We start from the raw sequence: 24,768 nt of genomic DNA, 5'->3' as shown, positions 1-24,768 counted from the left end.
TACTGTAGTACGCCGCTAGATTAAAACTGACGAGGAAAGGTAACACACGGCCAGCGAAAGCTCTTTTTTGAGAGCCCAGGTGGTCGTGTGGTCTAGCGGGACGGCTGCAGTGCAGGCGATTTGGTGTCACGATATCACAGTAGCATGGGTTCGAATCCCGGCGAGGGAAGAACCAAAAATTTGCGAAAGCAAATTTACAGATCTAACATTGTTGGGTTGATGTTTAGACGAGTTGTATATACATTATGTACACAGCCATGTATCACCATCATTGATGGCGATCCGATGGATACATCTGTTGTAGAGTTGTCACTGACTCAGACGTACTTATAAATATAATTATTTTCTGTGACTGTATATTACATTAATTTGTAGGATCCTTTACTATAGATAATTTAGCTGATCTGTAACAATAACATCTTCATGCCTTATATATCATGTAATATATATCTATTTTGAAATGATACAACAATTAGAAGAACATGGCAGCTGTTATCAAATAGTTCGTTTCTATGTATGTTGGCGTTTGTTTTTGTTGTTCCGTTTTGTTTCCTGTTTCCCGCAGTTTCAGTTTTTTGACACGAATTTGTTTCAGTTAAATCGATTTATGACTATTGAACAGAGTATACTACTTTACATTAATTAAGACGTTGCTGTAATAAAGCAGGTACCCTTTATTTCAGTACCAGGTTTACACTTCGACATTAAATGTATCTTTAGTGATGATCGAAGCCAATACATTGAAAAAATACAAAATTAATGAAAAATTACGAGCATACAAACCATTTTTTTGTATCCACACAGCCGGTCAAGAAATCAGAACTGTGTGTTAAATAGTTATCAAAGGTATCAGGATTATAATTTAGTACGCCAGACGCGCGTCAACTTTGCCAAATTGGGTCAATTTGGAATTAAGCATTCAAAGAAAAATGATCACAAAACAGATTCTGTTCATAATAGACAATTAAAAACGTATATAGAAATGTTCATTGTAACAAAATCATCTTGATAAACACACTTGTCAAATATTTGTTTGTTGGTATGATTTGCAGGTAAGTGGTTTCCAAATATACAAAACTGGATATACAAATATCATAAGAACAGGTATAAACTAAACTTAGATAGATACAAACGTTCATAAAATCCATTACATGAAGAAAGACCGACAGCTCAATGCAGACAAAAAGGAAAAAAAGACAAACACCAACGAATAAAAAAAATACAGGGAGTGAATTCGACTTCTTTAGAAGGTCATAAATTCCTGTTTGCTAGTGACACATGCAGGTATTGATAATAAGGAGTAAAATACTGTGACAATACACATTTAGTGATGTCAGTGGGAAAGATACTAAACTAAATGTGATTTAAAAGAAACAAAAGATATGAGGACATTATAGGAATGTGAGAGAACGAAATCTTTAAAAAATAGTTTAAATTAATCCAATTTGTGTTCCATCATTCCTAAATACGGCGATTGTAATATTGAAATTTGCAGTTACAAAATTTGGAAGTTATCTGAAATTTATAAAAATATATCTCCCTCATGGAAAGCTCTGGTTCCTTGCCAGTTGTTTTTTTTATACCTTTTGTCGTCCTTTGTTGATTTTATAAAAATCATCTCCTTTCCTAATTATAGGGCCCTTTATGGCATATCAATTACATATACTTATCAGCTCTTCAATTTTGGAATAAGTTTTGTAGTTTCAAACATTTGGGCCTCAAGCATCCCTGAAATTCAAAAGACACTTCCTATCGAAATGCGCATCTGTTGTAGTAACACTAGTACCGTTAATGTTATTCTAATGTTCTACAACATGACGAATTCCTTTAAATTAAGCTTGATAAGAAATATATGCATTGTACAAAAATGTATACTGGCTGTTAGACAGAGAGTTAAAGAAGATAAATAATGTACTAAGAACAGTAACTCTTGTTTCTTTCGGGCGATTAAAAATACACTTAGACATTCGATTTTTATTATATGAGGAAAATTCCAATGGATATAAATGTACGTAATGATAGCAGCCACACGAAGAGATGATACAATGATGAGATCATCTTTTGATTGCAGGTCATACCACACCTCGTATTAGTTCATTTTATCAAATTTACCACCTTAAACCGGCAGTTTCCTTCCATGCCGACAATCTCGTTGGAGGTAAACTCTGCCACGACTTCCCGTCTCGATCGGTATTTTCTCCTTGGTTTTAGTTTAACAGTCTCTGACCAATCTTTGCCTGGTAACAAAGTTCGACTGTAAAAAAACAAACACAAAAACGTAATTAAACTTGATGTAATTATATATAGAATTATAACTAAACGATAATAAGATAAAAAAAATTCTTTAAATAAACATATTTTGTTTTAAATGTGATATATGTTGAACTTCTATTTAAAGGACAGAAATGTTTAAATGTTTCCATATTGATTTCTTAGTTTCTGATGTGACCAGTTTTCCAAACACGGATAAAAATGAAAGAAACCCACAATAATTTCAAAACAACGATACAAACTGAAGATGGTCAAATGTAAGTCGATTGCATAAATGTAACCATATAGACATATACGTAGTCTACATTTATAAAGATATCGAATCTGTTCGCTCCAAAAACACATTTGCACCATACACCTTCGACCCTGAGGTCCGGTTATATTTGGTTTGCTTTAGATATATATTTACCTTATTATGAATAATTAGTTATGAAATGTACTAGGCATATAATTATCATTCGTGTATTATTTAAATGCAATACTTAACTGTAGCTATATCTTATCTAATAACAAAACTTACGTATGTTCTAGTTTAACTGCCTCTAAGCAGCCTGGACTTTCAACATAGAAGGCACACTGTGTCAGTTTAAACCCTGTTGTGTTTGTAAATGTCAAAGTTGCCTCAGTCTCTTCACCATACTCAACCTCTTCTGGAACCTAATTTACATATAAACATTTGCATAATAGCAATAACAACTCATTCTGATCTTTCACCTCTTGCATGTATAAAATCTATTTATTTGAAATAAATTATCAGATATTCTCCTACAATTTAATTCAGAAACGAAGTTCGGGGAATCCTTATACCTCACTCTCCGCTATATAGAAAATAATAATAATTTAGAAGTTGGTAACTGAGATGAACGCATTTATTCCATCGAACTTAAGATAAAGGATAAACCAGATGTCTTTAAATCTTTCTCATATCTTGATTAACATTTCAGCTTCCGAATTAAGAACTTCCCATTTCTATGTCGAAACATTCAAGCAGCGCTTGCATACGGAATATATATCTCCCAGTTGATACAATATTCCCGGAATTGGTTTCCCAATCATTATTATCTTGATAGAGGATTGATACTCATAAGGAAACTATTAAACAAAGAGTTACAAATGGTGAAGTAGAAATTATTCCAATGCAAATTTTACGGCCGCCATCACGAATTTCCTTTATTGGAATATCTGTTTCACAAATGAAAACGCAAATGATCCAATTGCAATTGTCGAAACTATGCATAATGAACACGATGGGTGTCACAGTTGAAGCAGGATAGGCTTACCCTTTCGAAGCACCTTAAATCAAATCGAGTTTTTGGTGGGGTTCGTGTGGCTCAGTCTATAGACTTTATGTTGTGTTTTGTGTACTGTTGTTTGTTTGTTATTTTTATTTTAGCCATGGCGTTGTTATTTGATTTTCGTAAAGTTTGAATGTTTTCCTCTCTTCTGCTTAACTATTCACCAAGTAAAATATGGAAAATGACGAATGAATAAATGCAAAGTCAACGCAAGAATTCGTTGAATAAAATAATTGGAGGTACCTTTATGGCACTAAGAGGTAGATTTCAGGTAGTCGTTAAAAATTTCGTTATAGTTGAAATCAAGAAATTGTCATGTTGAAAATCTTTATTTTTTTAAATTGTTTCAGGACATAAACATTATCAACATTTTTTCGAAAGTTCTATGCCTACCTCGATTATAATTTCAGGTTTATTGAGTACGAATGATTCTTCGATGGCATGCATTCTGCCTGTAGCTACATTCTTTCCAGTTATGAAGATTTGGAAACGAGCTTCTGGATTCATGGTAGATCCATATTCTTTATACGTAACAGGTAAAACTATCTTCTTCTCTAAAATGTAAAGTGTATGACATGTTACGAACTTGAAACTAAAAAAATTCAATCAGAAAACATTTTTGTAAATGAAAGTAATCAATTAATGGTTGCTTCGGGAATATCTCATTCTGTCCGCAATATTGAGTGTTCATATTTTCTGCACCATGTTTACAGTTTTACTAGGATAACATGGAAGGTTGTATAGATATCTTGTAAGTAAAATTTAAAGCAAACTCATGCCTTGCTAACGTTTTAAAATGTATAGGTTTATCTTTGGTCAATGACCCATTAAAAAGGTAACATAAAAACAATTTCAGTATGACTGATTTTTTTAGTCATAATTCAATGGAATAAAAACACTTCATAAATGTCGTGCATCGGTTGCGATTCAAACCCAAACATTTCAAAGCAAGTGATATAAATCCTTAAATCATAGTATATTTTATCAATGTTATTGTTGAAGAAAAGACTTTGTCGAAGTTCTGTTATATTGATATGGCCAAAGATAAGCAAGTGATATAAATCCTTAAAACATAGTATATTTTAACAATGTTATTGTTGAAGAAAAGACTTTGTCGAAGTTCTGTTATATTGATATGGCCATAGATAAGCTATTGGCATTTACAGATCACCAATGAAACCAACTCGCACGGATAAGTTAAACTAGTTAGTTAATTAATCAAATACTACGTAATTTACCTTCTCCTGCGTCTAAGGTTTCAGTAAATTTCATGGTTTTCACACGTTTACCAGGGAGGCCAGTATAGAAAGAATTAACAAGTGTTGATTTTACAATTATGTCCCTTTTCTCATCTGCTACATTCTTCACCATGGCATATACAGAAAAGTCTTCTCCAACCATAGCGTTGTGTGGCAGTATTATGTTGAAATCAATCTCCTTCTTTGTGTCCAAGTTATAAATGTTCTCCTGGCGACGTGTACTAAATCTATTAACGAATTTCACAACTCGTCTCTCCTCATCCGAATCTTCAAAGCAATCACATATAAAAATCTATTAATAACATAAAAACAATTGCTGAATCTGACCAAACTTAATATCAGTATTCGTCGGGGACATGCTCTAAATGATATGTTTAACAATAATTAGTGATTCATTTAAAGGTATGTAAAACAATTCCTTAGAAATAAAAAGGCATTTCCTGTCAAAGCACCTAGTCTCGCTCTTTTCTGGGTGAATTCACTCCCTTGTTTGTCACTTGCTTATTCAATTTATAAGAAGGGCGTAAAGGTGGTATCTGCACAGAAGAACGGAAAATAAAATTGCCATTTCAAGATGAACAAACAATTAAAAATGTCTTGCACGTTGATCTTTTTACCGATTTCACGTAACACGAAGAATAACGAACATTTTCCCCGGCTGCACTTAAAATAAAAATGGCAAAACACGTTGCAAGAAAAAAATATCTTTATCACCCTCTTATTATATTACCATTCGAAGTTCAGGAATCAATAACCAATCAAATTATAATTAAGAGCTTCAAATATAACACATTGGTGTTGCCTCTTATGCATTCTCTTATAATCGTCTACGGGGACAACACTGCATGTGTCTTGAAGGTGAGCCAGGCGTATTAACAATTTGGACTTAAAAGATATGCATTCTCTTATAATCGTCTACGGGGACAACACTGTATGTGTCTTGAAGGTGAGCCAGGTGTATCAATAATTTGGACTTAAAAGATATGCATTCTCTTATAATCGTCTACGGGGACAACACTGTATGTTTTTGAAGGTGAGCCAGGTGTATCAAAAAATTAGACTTAAAAGATATGCATTCTCTTATAATCGTCTACGGGGACAACACTGTATGTGTCTTGAAGGTGAGCCAGGTGTATCAATAATTTGGACTTAAAAGATATGCATTCTCTTATAATCGTCTACGGGGACAACACTGTATGTTTTTGAAGGTGAGCCAGGTGTATCAACAATTTAGACTTAAAAGATTGTTGTAGACAACACTGTATGTGTCTTGGGGGTGAGCCAGGTGTATCAACAATTTGGACTTAAAAGATTGTTGTAGACAACACTGTATGTGTCTTGAAGGTGAGCCAGGTGTATCAACAATCTAGACTTAAAAGAAATGCATTCTGTTATAATCGTCTACGGGGACAACACTGTATGTGTCTTGAAGGTGAGCCAGGTGTATCAATAATTTGGACTAAAAAGATATGCATTCTCTTATAATCGTCTACGGGGACAACACTGTATGTTTTTAAAGGTGAGCCAGGTGTATCAACAATTTAGACTTAAAAGATTGTTGTAGACAACACTGTATGTGTCTTGGGGGTGAGCCAGGTGTATCAACAATTTAGACTTAAAAGATTGTTGTAGACAACACTGTATGTGTTTTGAAGGTGAGCCAGGTGTATCAACAATCTAGACTTAAAAAATATGCATTCTCTTATAATCGTCTACGGGGACAACACTGTATGTTTTTGAAGGTGAGCCAGGTGTATCAAAAGTTTAGACTTAAAAGATATGCATTCTCTTATAATCGTCTACGGGGACAACACTGTATGTGTCTTGAAGGTGAGCCAGGTGTATCAATAATTTGGACTTAAAAGATATGCATTCTCTTATAATCGTCTACGGGGACAACACTGTATGTTTTTGAAGGTGAGCCAGGTGTATCAACAATTTAGACTTAAAAGATTGTTGTAGACAACACTGTATGTGTCTTGGGGGTGAGCCAGGTGTATCAACAATTTGGACTTAAAAGATTGTTGTAGACAACACTGTATGTGTCTTGGGGGTGAGCCAGGTGTATCAACAATTTAGACTTAAAAGATTGTTGTAGACAACACTGTATGTGTTTTGAAGGTGAGCCAGGTGTATCAACAATTTAGACTTAAAAGATATGCATTCTGTTATAATCGTCTACGGGGACAACACTGTATGTGTCATGAAGGTGAGCCAGGTGTATCAACAATTTGGACTTAAAAGATATGTATTCTCTTATAATCGTCTACGGGGACAACCCTGTATGTGTCTTGAAGGTGAGCCAGGTGTATCAACAATTTGGACTTAAAAGATTGTTGTAGACAACACTGTATGTGTCTTGGGGGTGAGCCAGGTGTATCAACAATTTGGACTTAAAAGATTGTTGTAGAGAGAATAAACTGTCTACCTGTAAATGTTTTAAATATAGTTGTTTCAAAGACTTCATATCTTAATCAATTCACGAAAGAGTATCAATGGGGGAAGTTTATATGTAAGTTGTATTCTTACAGTAGTTATGACTTTGGTAAATAAAGATTATTATATCCAACAATCAATTAACAATATTCAGTTGTGATTTCTATACGGTTGTTTGTCTTTTGGAAGAGTTTCGTTTTGTGTACTGACGTTTTAAATTATCATTGACTTATGAGTTTGAATTTTTCTATGATATTTCCCGCCTCTTTCTTAAAGATATTTTACTTACATTCCCAGTGTTTATATTGTTCATCTAACAATTCAACAAGGTCACTACCAACTGCTTTTGTACTTATATTCCAACCAACAGAGTGTCTATCTATCTGCATGACTTCCATAGTTCCTTTATCTTCATTTACCTTAAGGTAAGACAAAATATATTAGACCAATGTTGACAATCACTGCACTAACCGTAGTACCTTTCTATTCACTAACATTTAAGTAGGATAAAATTTATTATACCGATGTAGACAATCACTGCACTAAACAAAGTACCTTTATTTATCGCAACGGACGACAAATACACAAATTTAGACATTCACTGCACTTAACATAGAACCCATCTCTTTATTTACCTTTAGGTATGACAGAATATATTGTACCATAAGACCTTGAATCTTCTTCATTTATCACAACGGAAGACAACATGCAATACACACATGTAGACAATCACTGATCTGAACATAGTGCCCATTCTTCATTCACTTTAACGTAGGACAAAATTTAAAACACAAATGAAGACAATCTCTGAATTAACTGCATGGGGGTTGAATGTTGACGTGATCTTGCGTGTATGTGTGTTGTATTTCTGTCATGTATATAATTTTAATATGGCCATATAAGCAGGAGGTTAGGCTAGACATAAATCAAGTGGAACCCACCATTTTTTCTTAAAATGTCTTGTACCAACACAATAACAAAGTCAGTAATATGGTAGTTGTAATCAAATAGTTCGTTTCTATGTATGTTTGTGTTCGTTTTTGTTGCACGTCAGTGTTCCTGTTGTTACTTTGTTTTCCTCTTATAGTTAATGTGTTTCCCTCTGCTTTATTTGTAACCCGGATTTGTTTTCTCTCAATCGATTTATGACGTTAATTGTGGTATAGTACTGTTGCCTTTACAATATAAAAATATAGTAGCGTTGGTATGTCTTAATAGGTTTTTCTTACAGACTTTCCTTTTTGGATTTCCTAGGAATTTGGTTTTTGTTTTCTTTCATTTTTTACAACAGAATGAAAAGAAATGGTAAAATGGTAAAATGTTTGTCTGACAAACAAAAGACAATCGTTTCAATAAAGTATATTGCCCTGTACTTATTCTGATGGTTCTTACATTCTAGTTCACACATTATTTTGAACTGTAATTGATTGCTTGGATTAGTAATGTTTTTTGCACATTGTGGTTTAGTATTTATGAGTCTTAGATGAAATATCAATAATATGCGCACGTTGAATATTTACTGTTTGCAAAAGTATGAATTATTCGAAAAACTAATTTTTTTTATCCCAGGTATCGATTACCTTAGCCGTATGCTTTTCAACTTTGTACTTGTTTGGATATCTAACTATTTGATCTGAGCGTCACTGGTGAGTCTTATGTAGACGAAACGCGCGTCTGCCGTATTAAATTATAATCCTGGTACATTTGATAACTGTAAGAGACAAGGGCAGGTGCTTTCCAGCGAACATACAACAATATTGTTTTGGGGGAAAGACACTCTTTTCTATTATCAAAATGTGCAAATTGTTAAACAAGTCTGAAAATTATAATGAGTTTAAAAAAAACTCCCTTGTGGTATAAATTAACATAGGTTAAACGCATATCAACATCGTTATCATCATCATCTTTATGTCCGTCGTCCTTTCTTTACTGAATACTGAAGGAGAACTTGACAAAAACAGGGAAGATGCCACACCAACAAAGTAATTTTAAAAAAGCAGGTAAAAATTACACACCATTTACTACTTCGATACATTGAAAATTATACCTATTATGTCTGTTTTGCTCACGCATCGATGTAAATATAATGGAGTTTGATGTGATTGTCATACAGGTGATAGGTTTAGAGCAAATAAAACTAGGTTCAATCAACCATTTACTACATTTGAAAATGCCTGTACCGAGTCAAGATGACAGTTGTGTCCATTTGTTTGATGTGTATTATCATTTGATTTTGCCATTTGATAAGGAACTTTCCGTTTTGAATTTTCCTCGGACTTCAGTATTTTTGTGATTTCACTTTTTGGAAAGTTGTCCTTTGAAGAAACATTAAAATTGATTTTGTAAGAATGATTTTAAAAGTAAGAGCATTGCAATCCCCTTCTTAAAATTAGATTTTTCTATCTTGAAATTAAGATTATTTATAAAATTAAAATATTAAAATATTAAAATAACCAATTTTACCTCCCAAACTATTCTATCACCATTGACTTCTGAGAACACAAAACCAACATCGTAATTAAGGTAAACATGGCCATCTTTTATTGCACGTAATGGAGCTGGTCCACATCGCATTACACCTAAAATCCACACACTATTAATCAGAGTTTAAAACATCAGAAAAAACGTAAATTCGTCCATTTAATATTGTAAATGACAAATATAAAATCATTCATACGATACATACGATACCATTTGCTTGTAATGGGTGATAAAACATCTTATTAAAAAATCAACTTACAGATCCCTATAATAATTAATATAATAAGAATTGTATTTACGACAAACATTCTTTTTAAATTTATAATATCTGCCCTTATGTGCATCTGTATGCATTTAAAAACCAAACAAAACTGACATTACAAAGCTTGCATACTTTCACTGGTTTCTTTGAGGATACATGATGACCAGGAGAAACTGATAATACATAGCTTGTATACTTTCACTTTTTTTTATGATACATGATGACCAAGAGAAACTGATAATACACAGCATTCATACCTTCACTGGTTTCTTGAGGAGTTCCATCATGAGCTTGCCAACCATCATAACCATCTGGGAGATCATATCGTTTAAACCAAGAATCATTCCAAACATGGAAATTCCTACAATACATCAATGAGGCGGTAATTATCTACAACCATCAACATTAAAACATAGAATAATAAAAATACAAGAAGGTGTAGCTTAATAAATCACTAAGAGTTCATATTACCAGCAGTAAAGAACTAAAGGAAAATGAACAATTTGAACTCCTGTTTGAATTGTTCTCCACTAGTCGTTTTGGGACCGTTAGGGCCCGTTATAGCTTGTTGCTCTATGTGAGTCAAAGCAGTGCATGCTGACGGCCATTCTTTGACCCATAGTTAACGTAAAACGTTTTTACTTATTTACTAGGATGGAGAGATGTCTCAATGGTACTCATCCCACATCTTTTGTAATGTTTGATCTAATGGTTGTAAAAGGAAAACTTACCAAACCGAATCGTCTAAGTATTCCAAAGGTTCTCCCTCAGCGTCGTAATGTCTATCGATCGTCATACTACAGTCAGTATCGTGGGCCGACTGGAAATTCGTCACAGATCGGGTAGGAATACCTATAGCTCTACATACTACAATGTAAAATATGCCATATATTGTGGGCCAACTGAAAACTCGTCACATATCGTGTATGAATACCTATAGCTCTACATTCTACAATGGAAAATATACAATATATTGTGGGCCAACTGAAAATTCGTCACAGATCGTGTAGGGATACCAATAGCTCTATATACTACAACGGAAAATATGTCATATAACGTTGGCTGACCAAAATGAGTGAAAGATATTTCTGAGTATCAATCGGATTCAACATCTACATTCTAACCGAACGTGAGGTGGTTGCAAATCATACAACCCTCACAGTTTAACTGACACTCCACATAGACAAAAGTTTTACTACATGTTGGGAGACGACCAAAGCGATCATATTTGGGTGATTTTCGTTGTGGATCTAATAATGGTTTCTGTTGCAATCTGTACAATTATGGTGGTTTCGGTTGCCTGGTATCTAAATAAGTGTAACGGTATGGTAAATGAGGGATAATAGCAGCCAAAAGTTCATCACACTTAATTAAAGTTATACAACACTGTTGACCAATACCATAAAACTATGTATTTCTTGTTCTACAAGATTTGAGATTTTAGGAGGAAGGAATGTCATGGATTTTTCTAATAAATGCATTTATTTCTGTCAGTGTTACAAAAGGCATCTGACATCTGTCAGTGTTACAGGAGGCACCGACTGTTTGCTAAAGTATGAATTATATTTAATAATAAGGATGTGCTTATCCCAGGCAGAAAACCCCAGCCGTATTGGTCACAACGTTTGGTCCTCAGTGCTAATCAACTTTGTACTTGTTTTTGGCTTTCAACCCTTTTTCATATGAGTGTCATTGGTGTGGTCTTGTGTGGACGAGGCGCACGTCTGGCGTATTAGATTTTAAACCAGGTGCCTTTTGTTAGTTATTATTCGCGTGTTTCGCCGTCCTATATGTTCTCCCATTTATTTGTATTGTAGTTCTGTCATTAAATCATGTCATTTAAATGTTATATTTAACATTGCCATAAAAGCGGGAGGTTTGGCATACCACAAAACCAGGTTCAATCCACCATTTTCTTTCTTAAAATGTCCTGTACCAAGTCAAGAAAATGCAATTGTTATATACTAGTTCGTTTCTGTGTGTGTTACAGTTTAATGTTGTGTTTCTGTTGTGTCGTAGTTCTCCTCTTATAATTGATGCGTTTCCCTCAGTTTTAGTTTGTAACCCGGATTTGTTTATAATTTCTCAATCGATTCATGAATTTCAAACAACGGTATACTTCTGTTGCATTTATATACGATGTTACACGGACTTGTTCGTTCAATAATATAAATTTGATCTCAACCTTCCCTAAAAAGGGAATTATGCAAGTAACAGAGTTGTTGAATTTAAAATCTATTTCAAGTTCAACCCCTCACATTTCTTAAGGATTCATCGAGGAAGAATCATAGTTTGAATCCAATTACTAATATTTCAGTACTTGTTACTAAAGGAATAAAAGGTATATAATATGTTTTCCTACAGAAAAAGAAATCATGGTATAAGAAAGTTTCCAGAGGAACTTTTATTAAGCAGACAAATGTATGTTGAGAGATAACCATTGCATATGAATTATACCATGTTAGGAAGTTCTGTATGGTGTTTTGTGCACTGTTCTACGTTTCTTTGACTTCTGGTTTAATGATGTTACACTTTGTGCTTCCTTTTATTTCAAAAATATGAAAAATATTCCGAATAAATAGTATGTATGTACTCACAGGTGGTAGTTAGACCCGAAAAGACCCAACATTGTCCAAATTGTACTGGTTCCTTGGTTTCCATGTACTGTTTTATAATGGCGACACTTCCAGTCCATGCTGTTGGCTTTGTACAATCTTCAGGGTAGTCTGCAGTCCATCTTCCTTCCAACATACCATCGTTATCTAAACTGTTTACCTTTAATTACATATTTTAAAAATTAAGATATGAAGTGGAACAATAGAAAAGTATATATGACACAATGTTGGATATACAAACCATCTATGAAAGTTAACAACAGTGCGCAAGTTTTTGAGCATATCCTATTTCAAAAAGTATAACTGTCAATATTAGTAAATGACAACTTATAACGTAGTCTGTACTGAATAAATAAACAAAAGGTAAATGGTACTCACAAATGACGAAATTGTTCGAATGATAGATACAGGGCTATTTCTCGCTTCGTCCGATAATTCAGCTTTGTCGAGAAGATAAAACACAGCATCTAAAGCAGGCTCATCAAACTATAAAATATATGAAAAAATATTAAAAAATCGAAAAAAGGAAATCTACCAAACTGTTTTACAAGGCCTACAAAAATATAACAAAAAAGTTAAAAACAGTCGTTGAAAAATTTAAAGGAATTTCCTTTTACGTATAAATAAACTGGTTCAAACTCTTACTTTATCAAATGTTGTGTATTGCCTATTTATCATTCCACAATCTATCGTAATTATCTGTGTATCTTAAAAAAAAAACATGACTGTTGAATATCAGTATTTCATTTTGTTATTGAATATCAGTTGCTGAATACGAACATCATGTAGAAAAGGAAAAATAGAGCAGTCAGAAAATTAAATTGATTTTGATAAAAATAGTTTTTATGCGACTGTCATACAAGTGAGAGGTTTAGCTTGCTATAAAACCAGGTTCAGTCCACCATCATTTACCTAAGAAAATGCCTGTACCAAGTAAGTAGTTTGACAGTTGTTATCCATTGGTTTGATGTGTTTTCGATTTCGATTTGGCCAGTTGATTAGGGAATTATCGTTATGAACTTTCCTTTGAGTGCAGTTCTTTTGTAATTTTACTTTTTTCAAAGTACTGTTAGAAACAAACCTGTCCAAAGTTCCAAGCTCTTCCATAGTTCCTCCACTTACTACCGACCCATATCCTCCCGGAGTCATTCATTACATACTCCTCCCTGAATGAAGGGTCATCCATGTATACAGAATCATCTAAAATATACATATTCATTAGGTGCTTTATGTCACGATCCGAAACTGACCTATATAATGTATATACTAATACCTCAAAGTCCATGTAAACAGAATCATCTAAAATACAGATTTGTAAAGTCTGAAGAAACCATTAAAAACACTACTAATACCCCAAGTATGTGCAGGATAGCACTTTATCGATTTCGATAGCTATTTATTTCAATGTCATTTGTTCTCTCGTGGAGAGTTGTCTCATTGGCTATCAAAGCATATCCTCTTATTTCAATTTTTTTGTTGATGGTAAAAGTGTAATCAGGTTTAATATATGAATAAACAGTGATGAGAGGTATAAGTTAACGAGACCTTAACCCAAACACACAAATAATCAAGAAACATCTACAAGGCAACTTACAGTCTGCAACTGAAGACAGGTATCTATATGATAAGTCAAGCTCCAAATTCTCTTTTATAAATTAGCAGCTCTTAAAAAATTATATAAAATTGAGAATTGAAGGAATGATTCAAAGAGACAACAACCATGGCAACCCCACCAAAGAGCAGGACCACCAGAGGGTCTTTAACACATCGAGAGCTTTTCATGCAGGTTTAAAAAAAAATACTAGTAATTATACATAACATGTCGAAAGAGAGATTTAAGTAACTGATCTAACTGATCAAGTAGTAACAATGTTTTTGATTGGTTCTTTATGACACACCTTTACACCATGGGTTGAAGAGGATTATAATCCTTCCATCAAATTTATGTCTGGAACTTTCCTTGCCGTCTTTTAGTTTTGTTTCAACGAATAATTCGTAATCCCCAATACAGGCGTCTGGTGGCGGGGTGATGACACATCGTACCGCTTTGGATTCCTGTTTTTCTGTAACGATCTTCCAACATTTACCGATATCAGTAGATATTACGGTACTGTTAAGGTTGAGAGGTATACGTATGATTGAACCTTTACTCTCCTTGGGTCGGGATCCTATAAACAAAAACACTGGTTACTTTTAAGAACAACAGTATAGCGCCTTTAATAGCATGTATTATATCAATGATATTAATTAATATGAGTTTATTGTAAGATACAATATAGAAAAACGAAAAACATTTTTTAGTTAAATGTCCTTTATATTTGTGTGAAAGAAACAATGCCTTCGCTGACTTTCAGCAACGTAACAACATATAGACCTTTCCGTTATTTCTGATGACGAAATACTCATTAATTGCTAACTACAGACTGTAAACTAGTGTCAAACTATATATTCAATATTTCATAAATCAGAACTCAATTACTTTCTCATTGTGATATTTAAATAATCTTGTTTTAAAATGTGCTTGAAGTATTAATTTCATATTTTCAATATTAGCGCAAATTATAGATATTAACTGACAGTGCTTCGTAAGCCTTTGAAGGCTGGCTGATTGACTTTGTATTAATGTATGTAAAAATGTTATATCAGGTTGCACTATAAATAAAATTATATATATAGAAATTAATGCCTCGTTCACACTGACATTTAATTCGAATTGAATTCGAATCGAACGCGAATCGAATTCGCTAATCGCGTTCACACACTCTTCTTTTTTTTTAAATTCGAATTGATTCGAATTGGCTAACTCGAATTATCCAATTCGCTTTAGAAATACGCTTTTGTGAATACGAATTAAAAGTTAACGCCGTTTGGACAGTAAAGTGAATTTGACGCGCATTGCAATTCGAATTAGAATTGACGCTAAGACGTAAAAGGTTTCGAATGCGTATTAAACTAAATCGAATTAGTTAATGCGAATCGAATTCGAATTACGTGTGAACTCAGCATTACAAAGATTTCTACATTATACGACACTGTGTAAATTTAAGGCACGGCATTGTCATGATTGTCTGGTCAGAACTGTCATTACAGATTTTAAATCTGCTTGGGGTGACATGTTGCTTTCTATCCACGAAGAACACTTGAAATTTTCGACTGGTCAGTCAGTGAAGCATAGTACCTACTCAACAGACCTTCTTTATCTAGCAGTAGGCAACATCTCCTGTCGATCCATTTTACATATAAAGAATCGACCATATCGATCTATATTTGTTTTTTTTGTGTAAAGATTTTTAAAAGCTATTTATTTATTTCTATCATATATATGTATGCAAATTATGTTATCTGTTGATCTTTGAAAATATTCTTGGGAAATAAAAAGTTTTTTTGTTAATTTATCAACGGTATAATCATGATAATCTTACCAAACACAAACTGAAGAGTAACGTTATCATATTCAACATCAATGTCACGGTCAAACTCTACGTCCACTTTGAATTCCTGACCTCGGCGTAGGATGACATCTTCTTGATCGTAATCATAGGTATTATGTGCCTTTCTGTTCTCATACGTCAGGGTGTCTACTTTGGAAACGGAGAGTACTTTACCAGCTGCAATTTGAAAATGTAAGTTATTGTTCTTTTAAAAGCTTCAATGAGGGATAACAATATATGTGTTAAGCCCTAGTGATGGATAATACATGTAATATGTTTTGAACTCTTAAATGACAACTATAACAGTAAACTTTCGAATTGTCTATTTAAATTGACGGTTACACTTTTAACATTTAAGCTAAAGCAATAAATTGAAAGATAAAAGTTATAAACGTGGGTTGTTGGAAAATATAACTGTATGTAAAGTCGCTTTGAAACAGGCGGATAACTTGGAAAGGCTCGGTTTTCTTGTAAGATTCCGACATCTTCTCCCATATTGTTACCCTTTCATGTATGCTCCTCCTCCTCTTATGACATGCAAGTATTGTAAGAGGTCAATGTTCACATGCATGTGTATAACGCTATGACTATAATACACTGACATTGACGATACATAAGAATCTAAGTCACAGTTGCGGATGCAGCAATGTTTACAAGATTGTTTTTAGGGGGTGGGGAGGAGGGACAGTGACTGCCCTAAGAGGGCTTCATGCTTCAGTGATTCCCTATATAATTAACCAAATTTTCCCACAAAAAGGTGGTCCCCTTTGTATCCGCGTATGCCGCTGAATAGCAAATTTTCAGACTTGGGAGTTTATTATTTAGAAATTCGTCGTCTGTTACTGTTTTGCACAATATTACAAAACATTTCTTTCGGACTTGGGGAGTTTATTATTCCTCGTCAAAATAGCCCATGTCCATTAGTGGGTCTTCAGCGCAGCGAGATAATCCCGCAACCGGAGTCGGGCTTCAACGGGCACATAAACAAAAGGGAGTTTCAAGCCTTTTTTGCGAACTCCTTGTATGTTATATATTAATTTACACTTAAAGCACTTACGTTCCTTGTTCTCTTTAAGATTAGGGAGTTTATTTCTGAACTCCTCGTATGTTATCGTCCTTTACACTTTAAAGCACTTACGTTCCTTGTTCTCTTTAAGATTAGAGAGTTTATTTCTGAACTCTTCGTCTGTTATTGTATTAGTTCTGCCTTCTGGATTTTCTGCTAGGTTACGACGACGTCTTGCTCTGAAACCCAGAGAAAAGCACGTCTTTTATGTAGAAGTTTATTTCAAAATCTAATTCAACCAACACCCCTTACTTCACCTCTAATAAAATCATGAAAATACAATGTACACTTATAAATCACATTGTCAATATTTTATTTTTTTATGAAAGAAATGTTTTAAAACCCAAATTGAAAGACCGTGGAGCGTACATTCAGACTATTGAATAAATTATCATGCTCGAATTATCGGAATAACAAGTATTTTTATTATGAAGCGTTAGAAGAAAGTATGTCTTCCAGTTACGATAACATTACAAGGGACTACAAGGTTAAATTTGTTTTCTGTCAGGGTTAATCAGAGCGAAAAAAAAAAGAGATTACTATTAGGGAAAGGGCCGCGGGAAGAGGAAACAATGGTAATATTAGTAGAGAAGAAAGTTCGGTCATAAAGTTATTCAAAATGTTCTACTATAAAACAGGAAATCCGAAAAAGTTCCAAGTTATTGAGGCTAATCCTCCCTTTAAATCAGGTAACAAGTCTTCTGTTGTCTTGTAGTGGCCGAAGAGTTAAGTGCCAAATATCTCGTTAATAAGTTTATTTCAAATGTGAATATTATTTTTTATATTTTTATCTTTAATAAGTCAGATACAGAGCTAAGACAAGTAACAACTTTATTTAAAATGTCAAATTTCAAGTTTTCATCTTGTCATTTAACAATACACACAGTCAATACTTGTAATATATGTATTAAATATCGAATTAAATAATTGATGTACATTTCATAAGAATAAGACTACTGTTAATAAAATGTGATATGCACAGAATAACACAATTGAATGTGCAAATTCTATTTGTCAAATAACCATAAACTATTGATCTCTGTTATATGATAGTCCAAGTTAGAACAGACTGGTACGTCGATCTGTAGATGATTGGTAAAATTATCAAGATTTATGCAATACAAAGTGTAACATAAGGAGCTAAACAGTAATAAAACTTATGATAAGACTGATGTAATATAAACCTTAAAGATCGGTTACATTCAAATCCATGTGTGTTTTTAAACAAAACTTGTAAACAAACTGTTGAGATAATAGTGAAGTGTCTTTTATTGTTATGAAGTTTGGGATTAAAACTTAACATGAAGATATCCTGTTCAGAAATTTAAAACAGGAAATGTTTGAGTCTGTTAAATCATGCATCTTTGGTTAAAATATAACGGTAGAATTCACTCCTTGCCCTTGGTGATTTTTAATCCCGAGACATAAATTATAATATAATTATTTATAACTAGTATATGCCTATCATTGGTTTTGCATACTGATTAAGCACTAATTTAGCATTCGTCACAACTCGGCCGATTCCGTACAAGCGGAGTCACCCGAGGATTGCCGATTGCTAATTTAGTAATATTTAGCTAACATTAGAACTGTTCGTAACAACCCACTTTGCCATTACAGACGATAATTAAGAACGCCCACTGGGAAATTAAAAGTTTTAATAACATAAGGTCGGAGGCTACAGTGTAAATCTAATCTATATATTTACTTATTACGATCTAGTCAAATATCTAAATATAATGATGACAATTTAAATAATTTATTCTTTAAAATTTAAATTTTTAGATAACTTGTAAATCATTCTGTGACTATGACTTTTCCTAGTGCTATATCTATGTGTCATTTTAAGTTATTAAGGCTATCAAATTCATACCTTTTATCTTGAATAAATAGATATATCGAATTATAATTGCTTGCTCAAATGCCCAGTGGCAAACATTTCATCTACATTGCATATGAGAATTAAAGACCACTGTGAAAATTGGAAACGGACAAACCATGAAAAAAACAGTTAATACAAAGACGGATCAATTAACATAATTATCATTTTACACTGTAGTACAAGTTATAATAGATGATAATTGATGATAATTATGTCCCTATAATTGATCTCGAGGAATAAATTTCAAATGTTAAACATCCTACTTTTATTTAAAGGCTTATTTATAATTTATTGATGGAGTAATGCGACGAGGGTATTTTTAATAACAAATACCAAAATCAATCAACCATGTAGGAAATATTCCCTGCACATTTCTACTCTCATCGTTTCCAAATTATCCAGCTGTCGCGCGATGTGCACAAAGGAAAAAAATCATCTTCTTTATGTTTTATGATAAAAGAAAACAATGAATACAGTTTCACTTGGATTAAAAAGAATATTGATATTGGAGATCTACATTTACACAAATGGTTAGCGGCCTTCACGGTCTGATGGATATAGGTTAAATATCTGGCCAGGTGGACGACGCACATGGCTGGCGTTATGCCGGTATGTAAATACACAATAATAATTGACAGAAGATATATATGTAGTAAATAAAATATTTTTTAAATGACTTACGCTGTATCTCGTAAATTGTAGCGTCGTTTCTTTGGTGTTGTGGACGCGTTACCCTCCGTGGTGGATCGTCTTCGTGGCATTGTAACCTTTTGGAAGTCTTGATGACTGCAACCAGGAAAGTACTACCGTTTAGATTTCTGTAAACATTTAAAAATACGGGAGGCTATCAAGGGGAAATTATTTTGTAAATGAGTAGTCGCCTATAAAAAAATAAGAAACCGTATCTTTTTTAAATCTTTGTGGTTGAAAACTCTTGATTAAAAGAAAAGAAGTAAAATCTATACAGTAAATAATTTTAAATCATTTTAATATAATTCCAATTATTCATTCTAATATTTATCATTTAATTTTTTTAAGTTGAGTTTTTGTTTTTATTTATACGTTTTGGGGTGTTAAATGTGTTATATAGCATGATAGTATGATATGCATATGAAATCTTGTGTCGGTTAACATTTTTTTATAGAGATTATTTGGAATTATTATTAAATGTATTACTTGATTTCGGTCCATATAGATATAGGCTATCGAAATCATAATAAACTCATAATAAAAATGTAAACACTCTTGAAACGGACATTTTGAAAATGACCCTAGTGTAACTAAATAAATTCTTGGAACTTAGCTTAGAAGAACCACCGATTAAAATTGACTAGATCCGCCCCTGTAGCTATACCAAGGTTTTGTTCATAGTAAGATTTACAAATCTTTGACTAATTAGTCTTGGCAATTGAGGTTTTGATAAAATCATGATATAAATTGTATTTAGTTTTCAAGCGTAGGATGATTTACAGCCGCTTGCATTGTGTGTTTAGGTAAAAGTTTTATATTTGGATAGCTTTCTTGCTAGCTGAACCGTAAAGCCATTATTAGGTGAAGTAAACTACTCTCCTTTAAGAGTAGACTAGTCCCACGGATAACCAATATATCTGTCTGTAGGACTAGGCTACTTCAAAAGGAGGTTAGTGTAACTTCACGGTTCAGCTAGCAAGCAAGCTAACCAAATATATTACCTATACCTACACACTCAATGCAATCGGCTGTAAAGATTTTTAAAAGAAAGACTTTAACTAAGCTATATATCGTAAGTACTGTTTGTCATGATAGATTTTAAACATTTTAATTTTATTCAGTAGAGTATAAATTTCCGAAAATATAGACACAATTAATCTTACTCTGAGTTACATTGACAAATTTTCCTGTTTCCTGTTTTTGGTGATTTAATAATAAAAATCTTGATTGTGTTTTGCCATTTAACGTTTCAGTTTCCGTGTATACATACATAATTTTGTTATTTAAAGTAGTGTTACATTTAAAGAAAGGTTCCGGGTTCCACATGTCGGAGATCGGAGATTGTATGATAAATACTAATTTTGGGTAATGCTATATTGTCATTTTCTTACACAATCATATTTGTTATGTTTCAAACGGGTTATATTGTAAAAAAAAAGCGGCCTTCACTCATCTGACCCCTAAACAAAAATGTGTACTAGAGATGCCAGCCAAATCATAAATGGTATTAATTTTAAAATATAAAGTACACCATAACAATAAACATTATAAGACAATGTATACATATACAAGTAGTTGCTACACACTATAAACTTAAACACATTCTAAACCCTATCCCTGAACTTGTTTGTCATATTGGAGTCTTCATTAAACAGTCTTTAGAACTGAGGGAGTCAGACCCATGTCAGGCAAGGTTATGATGGTGTTTTTTACATGCATTTATAATTGAACTCTAATGTTCTATTTTTCCATATATTGTATTGTATTATTTTGTATTTCATTGTATTACATTGTATTTCATTGTATTGCATTGTATAGTATAAAATTATTGTTTCATTGTATTGCTTGACCCTCATGGGTGTAATTTTGCAATAAAGATATATTAATACTAAAACACATCACTTAATGCTAAATTTTGACAAGGGAGTGATAATCCAAATATATGGAACTTCTCATACCCACCCTAAACAAAAAATAAAATAAATCCATCAGATGCAAGAAAGACAAATGAAAATATGCACCAACATAAACATTTATTTAGCTGTGTAAAGTCCAAAGAATACTCACATTGGATCTGTTCATTTCCTTGAAATTTAATACGATATATTATTATCTGGATATAATCAAAGGTGCGCCGAATCAAAGATACATTGACGAAAAGACTGACCTTTATAACCAGCACTTAATGACAGATCATTGCCACTTTTACACCGGAATGACTTTCAAGTGGATAAAAGTCCCATTTCTACTGAACTTATACTTTCATTGCAACCTTGAAAACTACTTTAAATTGAAAGTTTATGAGTGTCAATGTAGCATATAGACCATTTTGACTGTGTATCACATAAAAGCGGTAATCTAAGTTTTCATTCTCGATGTGTAAATGTGTAAATGTGATTTGTTTTTGAACATTTTACAGTGCCACTGGCAATTATATATTACAGTTCATATACACTTATTTTATCTGCGCAGAATAATATATATTTTTCAAAATCCCTAATACATCAGTTTCTCTTCTTACCGACTTGTTCCTTTATTCATAGGATGCAGAAATACGTGAGCTTCTAAGGAGGAAGCTTGCATTATCCCATAACGTCCTAACACTAAATATTCAAAGTTTGGTTACTGTTTAACGACATGAAATAAAACATACTGTACAGTTACGTTACCTCGAATCTTGACTTCCATCTAAAAAAGGACAACGAGAGTCGGTCGACAACAAAATGTTTCGACAAAAGAGCTGATTTCAGTCTCCCAATTGTGAACTTTCAATTTGAATGTAGCAACATTCCAGCAACTTTTGCATATGGGGCAATATGCGTTATACATTTTCCATAGGCGGTAATGGTATCGTTTTCCTCTGTAGCACAGTCCATATCGTAATCTTGGAAATGCATGATGGCTCATTTCGAAGCTAAGACATTTAAACATGTAGGACTCTAAAGTACGATGGTGTCTCACGCTAAAGTGCGATGGTTGTTTGTTCGCTAAGGTACGATGGTATATCACGCTTACATGCGATGGACAAATAGGGCTATTAGGGTAAGGTTCGGGGGCTTTAAAAAACGTTTAAGAACATTCAATATAAAAATAGTCCTTTTGCAAAATCTAGTATTTTAAGGTATACCATATATGATCATATATGATAGTCATTATAATTTAACAGACTCTGTAGTCTTAAGTGATTCTAAAAGACCGACCACGTAATAATTGATAAAAAGGTAATTTAGGTGTCGCAAAATACTATATATTTTTGTAAATGAACTTTTAACAATTCGGGCGTATAAAATATTGTGATAATAGGTGTAGCTTGCCGTTCACACGTTGTAGTCTATAACTTTTGGGACCCCTCCCCCTTTCTTTACAATCGTCCTTGTAAATTACAAATACAAAATTCGATTGTTGTCGGCATATGAAGCATTTATAATTTATAATTTATAATTTCAATTAAATGATAGAGAAAGGCGATATTCGCCGGGCTTAGTTTTTTCCATTTTTGTAGTGACTACACATCCATGTTATATTTTCCTGCAATGTACAAAGTGATGTTTTAGCCGACAATTTATAATTTACGAATGAAAAAAAAATGTACCTTTACTTTGCAGACGTTACTTGTCAATTAAAGCGACAACATTTTAACGGGGACCGCAAAATAAACTGCAACATAAACAATGATTCAAATGTATCCATTTGCTTCCAATAAAAGCAGGTGCGAATACTACTTGTATCTAATGGGCCTATAGTAAAACGGCCGACTGTAGCAGGATACAATTTCTTCCTCCAGCTACCGAAATAAAACACATTTTCTCTAGCCGACAAAGCACGGTTAGATTTAAATTAATGAAGTTATTGACATTTGGTTCAAAAATTCTTAATCAAATATTTGTAATTTGTCTTCAAGCGTGTTCATTTTTGGTTTGCATAAACGACTGTTAACGTCATAATCCAATTACAATTCTCACGTCTATACATTTGTACTTTCGAGGACCATCGCACTTTAGCGTATGGAAGCATCGCACTTTAGCGTATACTATCGCACTTTAGCGTCCCCATCACACTTTAGAGTCCTACAAACATATTTTGGAAATTTTTCTGGATACTAAGTGTTATTTATTTTCTCGTAAATAAGCACACCCCTTTAATTCCTATTGTGATGCGGCTCCTTGTGGTAAACAACCCCCTTTTTCACACAATAAGTCCTTTGAAAATTTAATACTTTGCATACATTTAATAACTCCATAGTTTTTACACATTTATTCTATGGTCCTGTAATTTTCAAATGAACACAAATGGTTAAGCTCAGCCACTTGTTAAAATAGACAAATGTCCAATATCCCTTCACAGAAATGTTTGGTTTACGCACAACCTTTGTGTTCCTCAAGTTGATGCACATTAGGGATATTTACCCATATGGAGTATATCTTGTGATGTGTGGATAGATTTATTTCCCAATAGTCTAGAATGTGCGTTTCCTATCATTATTTCGAAAATAAAGGGTTGCTACTCAGAAGGACGAAATCAAACCAAGAGTTCTCAGTGTGGAAGTTGGAATGAATCATTTGACAACATTTCGGATACAATCATGAGTTTAATGGCCGTAATGAAATACTAGTATCTATTTCAAATCGTTATAACCATAATCACGTATTCCTTTTTCGCAAATGCGACTTACTGAGTTAGATGCAACACCGACTAAGTACTTACATAGCAACACGATTGGTGCCACTTGTGAAGCAGGCTCATTCTATACCCTTTCAGAGCACCGGATAACACCCTGTGGTGTGGTGGGGTTTTGAGTGGTTCAGTTAGTTAGTTTTTTTATTTTATGTGTTATGGCTGTTGTTTGTCTTTTGGTCTTATTTTCTTTATTAACATGACGTCATAAGTGTATTTTATAAATTTGAATGCATTAGTATCTTTAGTTTCTCTTTTGATTGGAACTTAGTCAAATTAGTCCTTAATTTCAATAAATCAAAATCCGTTATTCATGCAAGTACTGAAGTACAATGGTCTTATGCAATATGAAAAATGAAGAGTGGTAAGTTTTTGTCCCCAACAACATAAAGGCAACATGTAACGA

The 24,768-nt window shown here is 33.2% G+C and overlaps 1 protein-coding gene across 2 annotated transcripts; it reads right to left on the bottom strand.

Annotated features, from left to right (window-relative positions):
- Positions 1-1,959: 1,959 nt before the first annotated feature.
- On the bottom strand, positions 1,960-21,886 carry LOC139522777 (protein-glutamine gamma-glutamyltransferase K-like). 2 transcript variants are annotated; one of them, XM_071316291.1, is made up of 16 exons: positions 21,756-21,886; positions 19,680-19,816; positions 17,189-17,295; positions 16,042-16,227; positions 14,518-14,787; positions 13,701-13,819; positions 12,998-13,105; positions 12,602-12,779; positions 10,736-10,871; positions 10,262-10,365; positions 9,725-9,840; positions 7,551-7,680; positions 4,805-5,092; positions 3,960-4,120; positions 2,792-2,928; positions 1,960-2,254 (listed from the first exon to the last, which is right to left on the bottom strand). In XM_071316291.1, the coding sequence occupies exons 2-16, from the start codon at positions 19,757-19,759 to the stop codon at positions 2,095-2,097; spliced, it is 2,280 nt and encodes a 759-aa protein (XP_071172392.1). In that variant the 5' UTR covers positions 19,760-19,816; positions 21,756-21,886; the 3' UTR covers positions 1,960-2,094. The 2 variants fall into 2 exon arrangements, with proteins under 2 accessions (XP_071172392.1, XP_071172391.1); XM_071316290.1 differs by having other exon boundaries at positions 19,680-19,879; positions 21,756-21,880.
- Between the last annotated feature and the right edge of the window lie 2,882 nt (positions 21,887-24,768).

This window comes from Mytilus edulis, chromosome 5 (genome assembly GCF_963676685.1).
Source record: "Mytilus edulis chromosome 5, xbMytEdul2.2, whole genome shotgun sequence".
Lineage (NCBI taxonomy): Eukaryota > Metazoa > Mollusca > Bivalvia > Mytilida > Mytilidae > Mytilus > Mytilus edulis.
Note: the sequence above shows the minus strand (reverse complement) of the source record. Positions and strands in the feature narration are given on the sequence as shown.

What these genes read in the sequence shown, in the direction of transcription:
- LOC139522777 (XM_071316291.1), bottom strand. Translation starts at nt 19,759, where the DNA reads ATGCCACGAAGACGATCCACCACGGAGGGTAACGCGTCCACAACACCA. An exon ending in TCCTCAAGAAACCAGTGAAG is followed by an intron (nt 9,841 to 10,261) that starts GTATGAATGCTG and finishes TGTGGATTTTAG; the next exon opens with GTGTAATGCGATGTGGACCA. An exon ending in GTGATAGAATAGTTTGGGAG is followed by an intron (nt 7,681 to 9,724) that starts GTAAAATTGGTT and finishes TCTTACCTTAAG; the next exon opens with GTAAATGAAGATAAAGGAAC.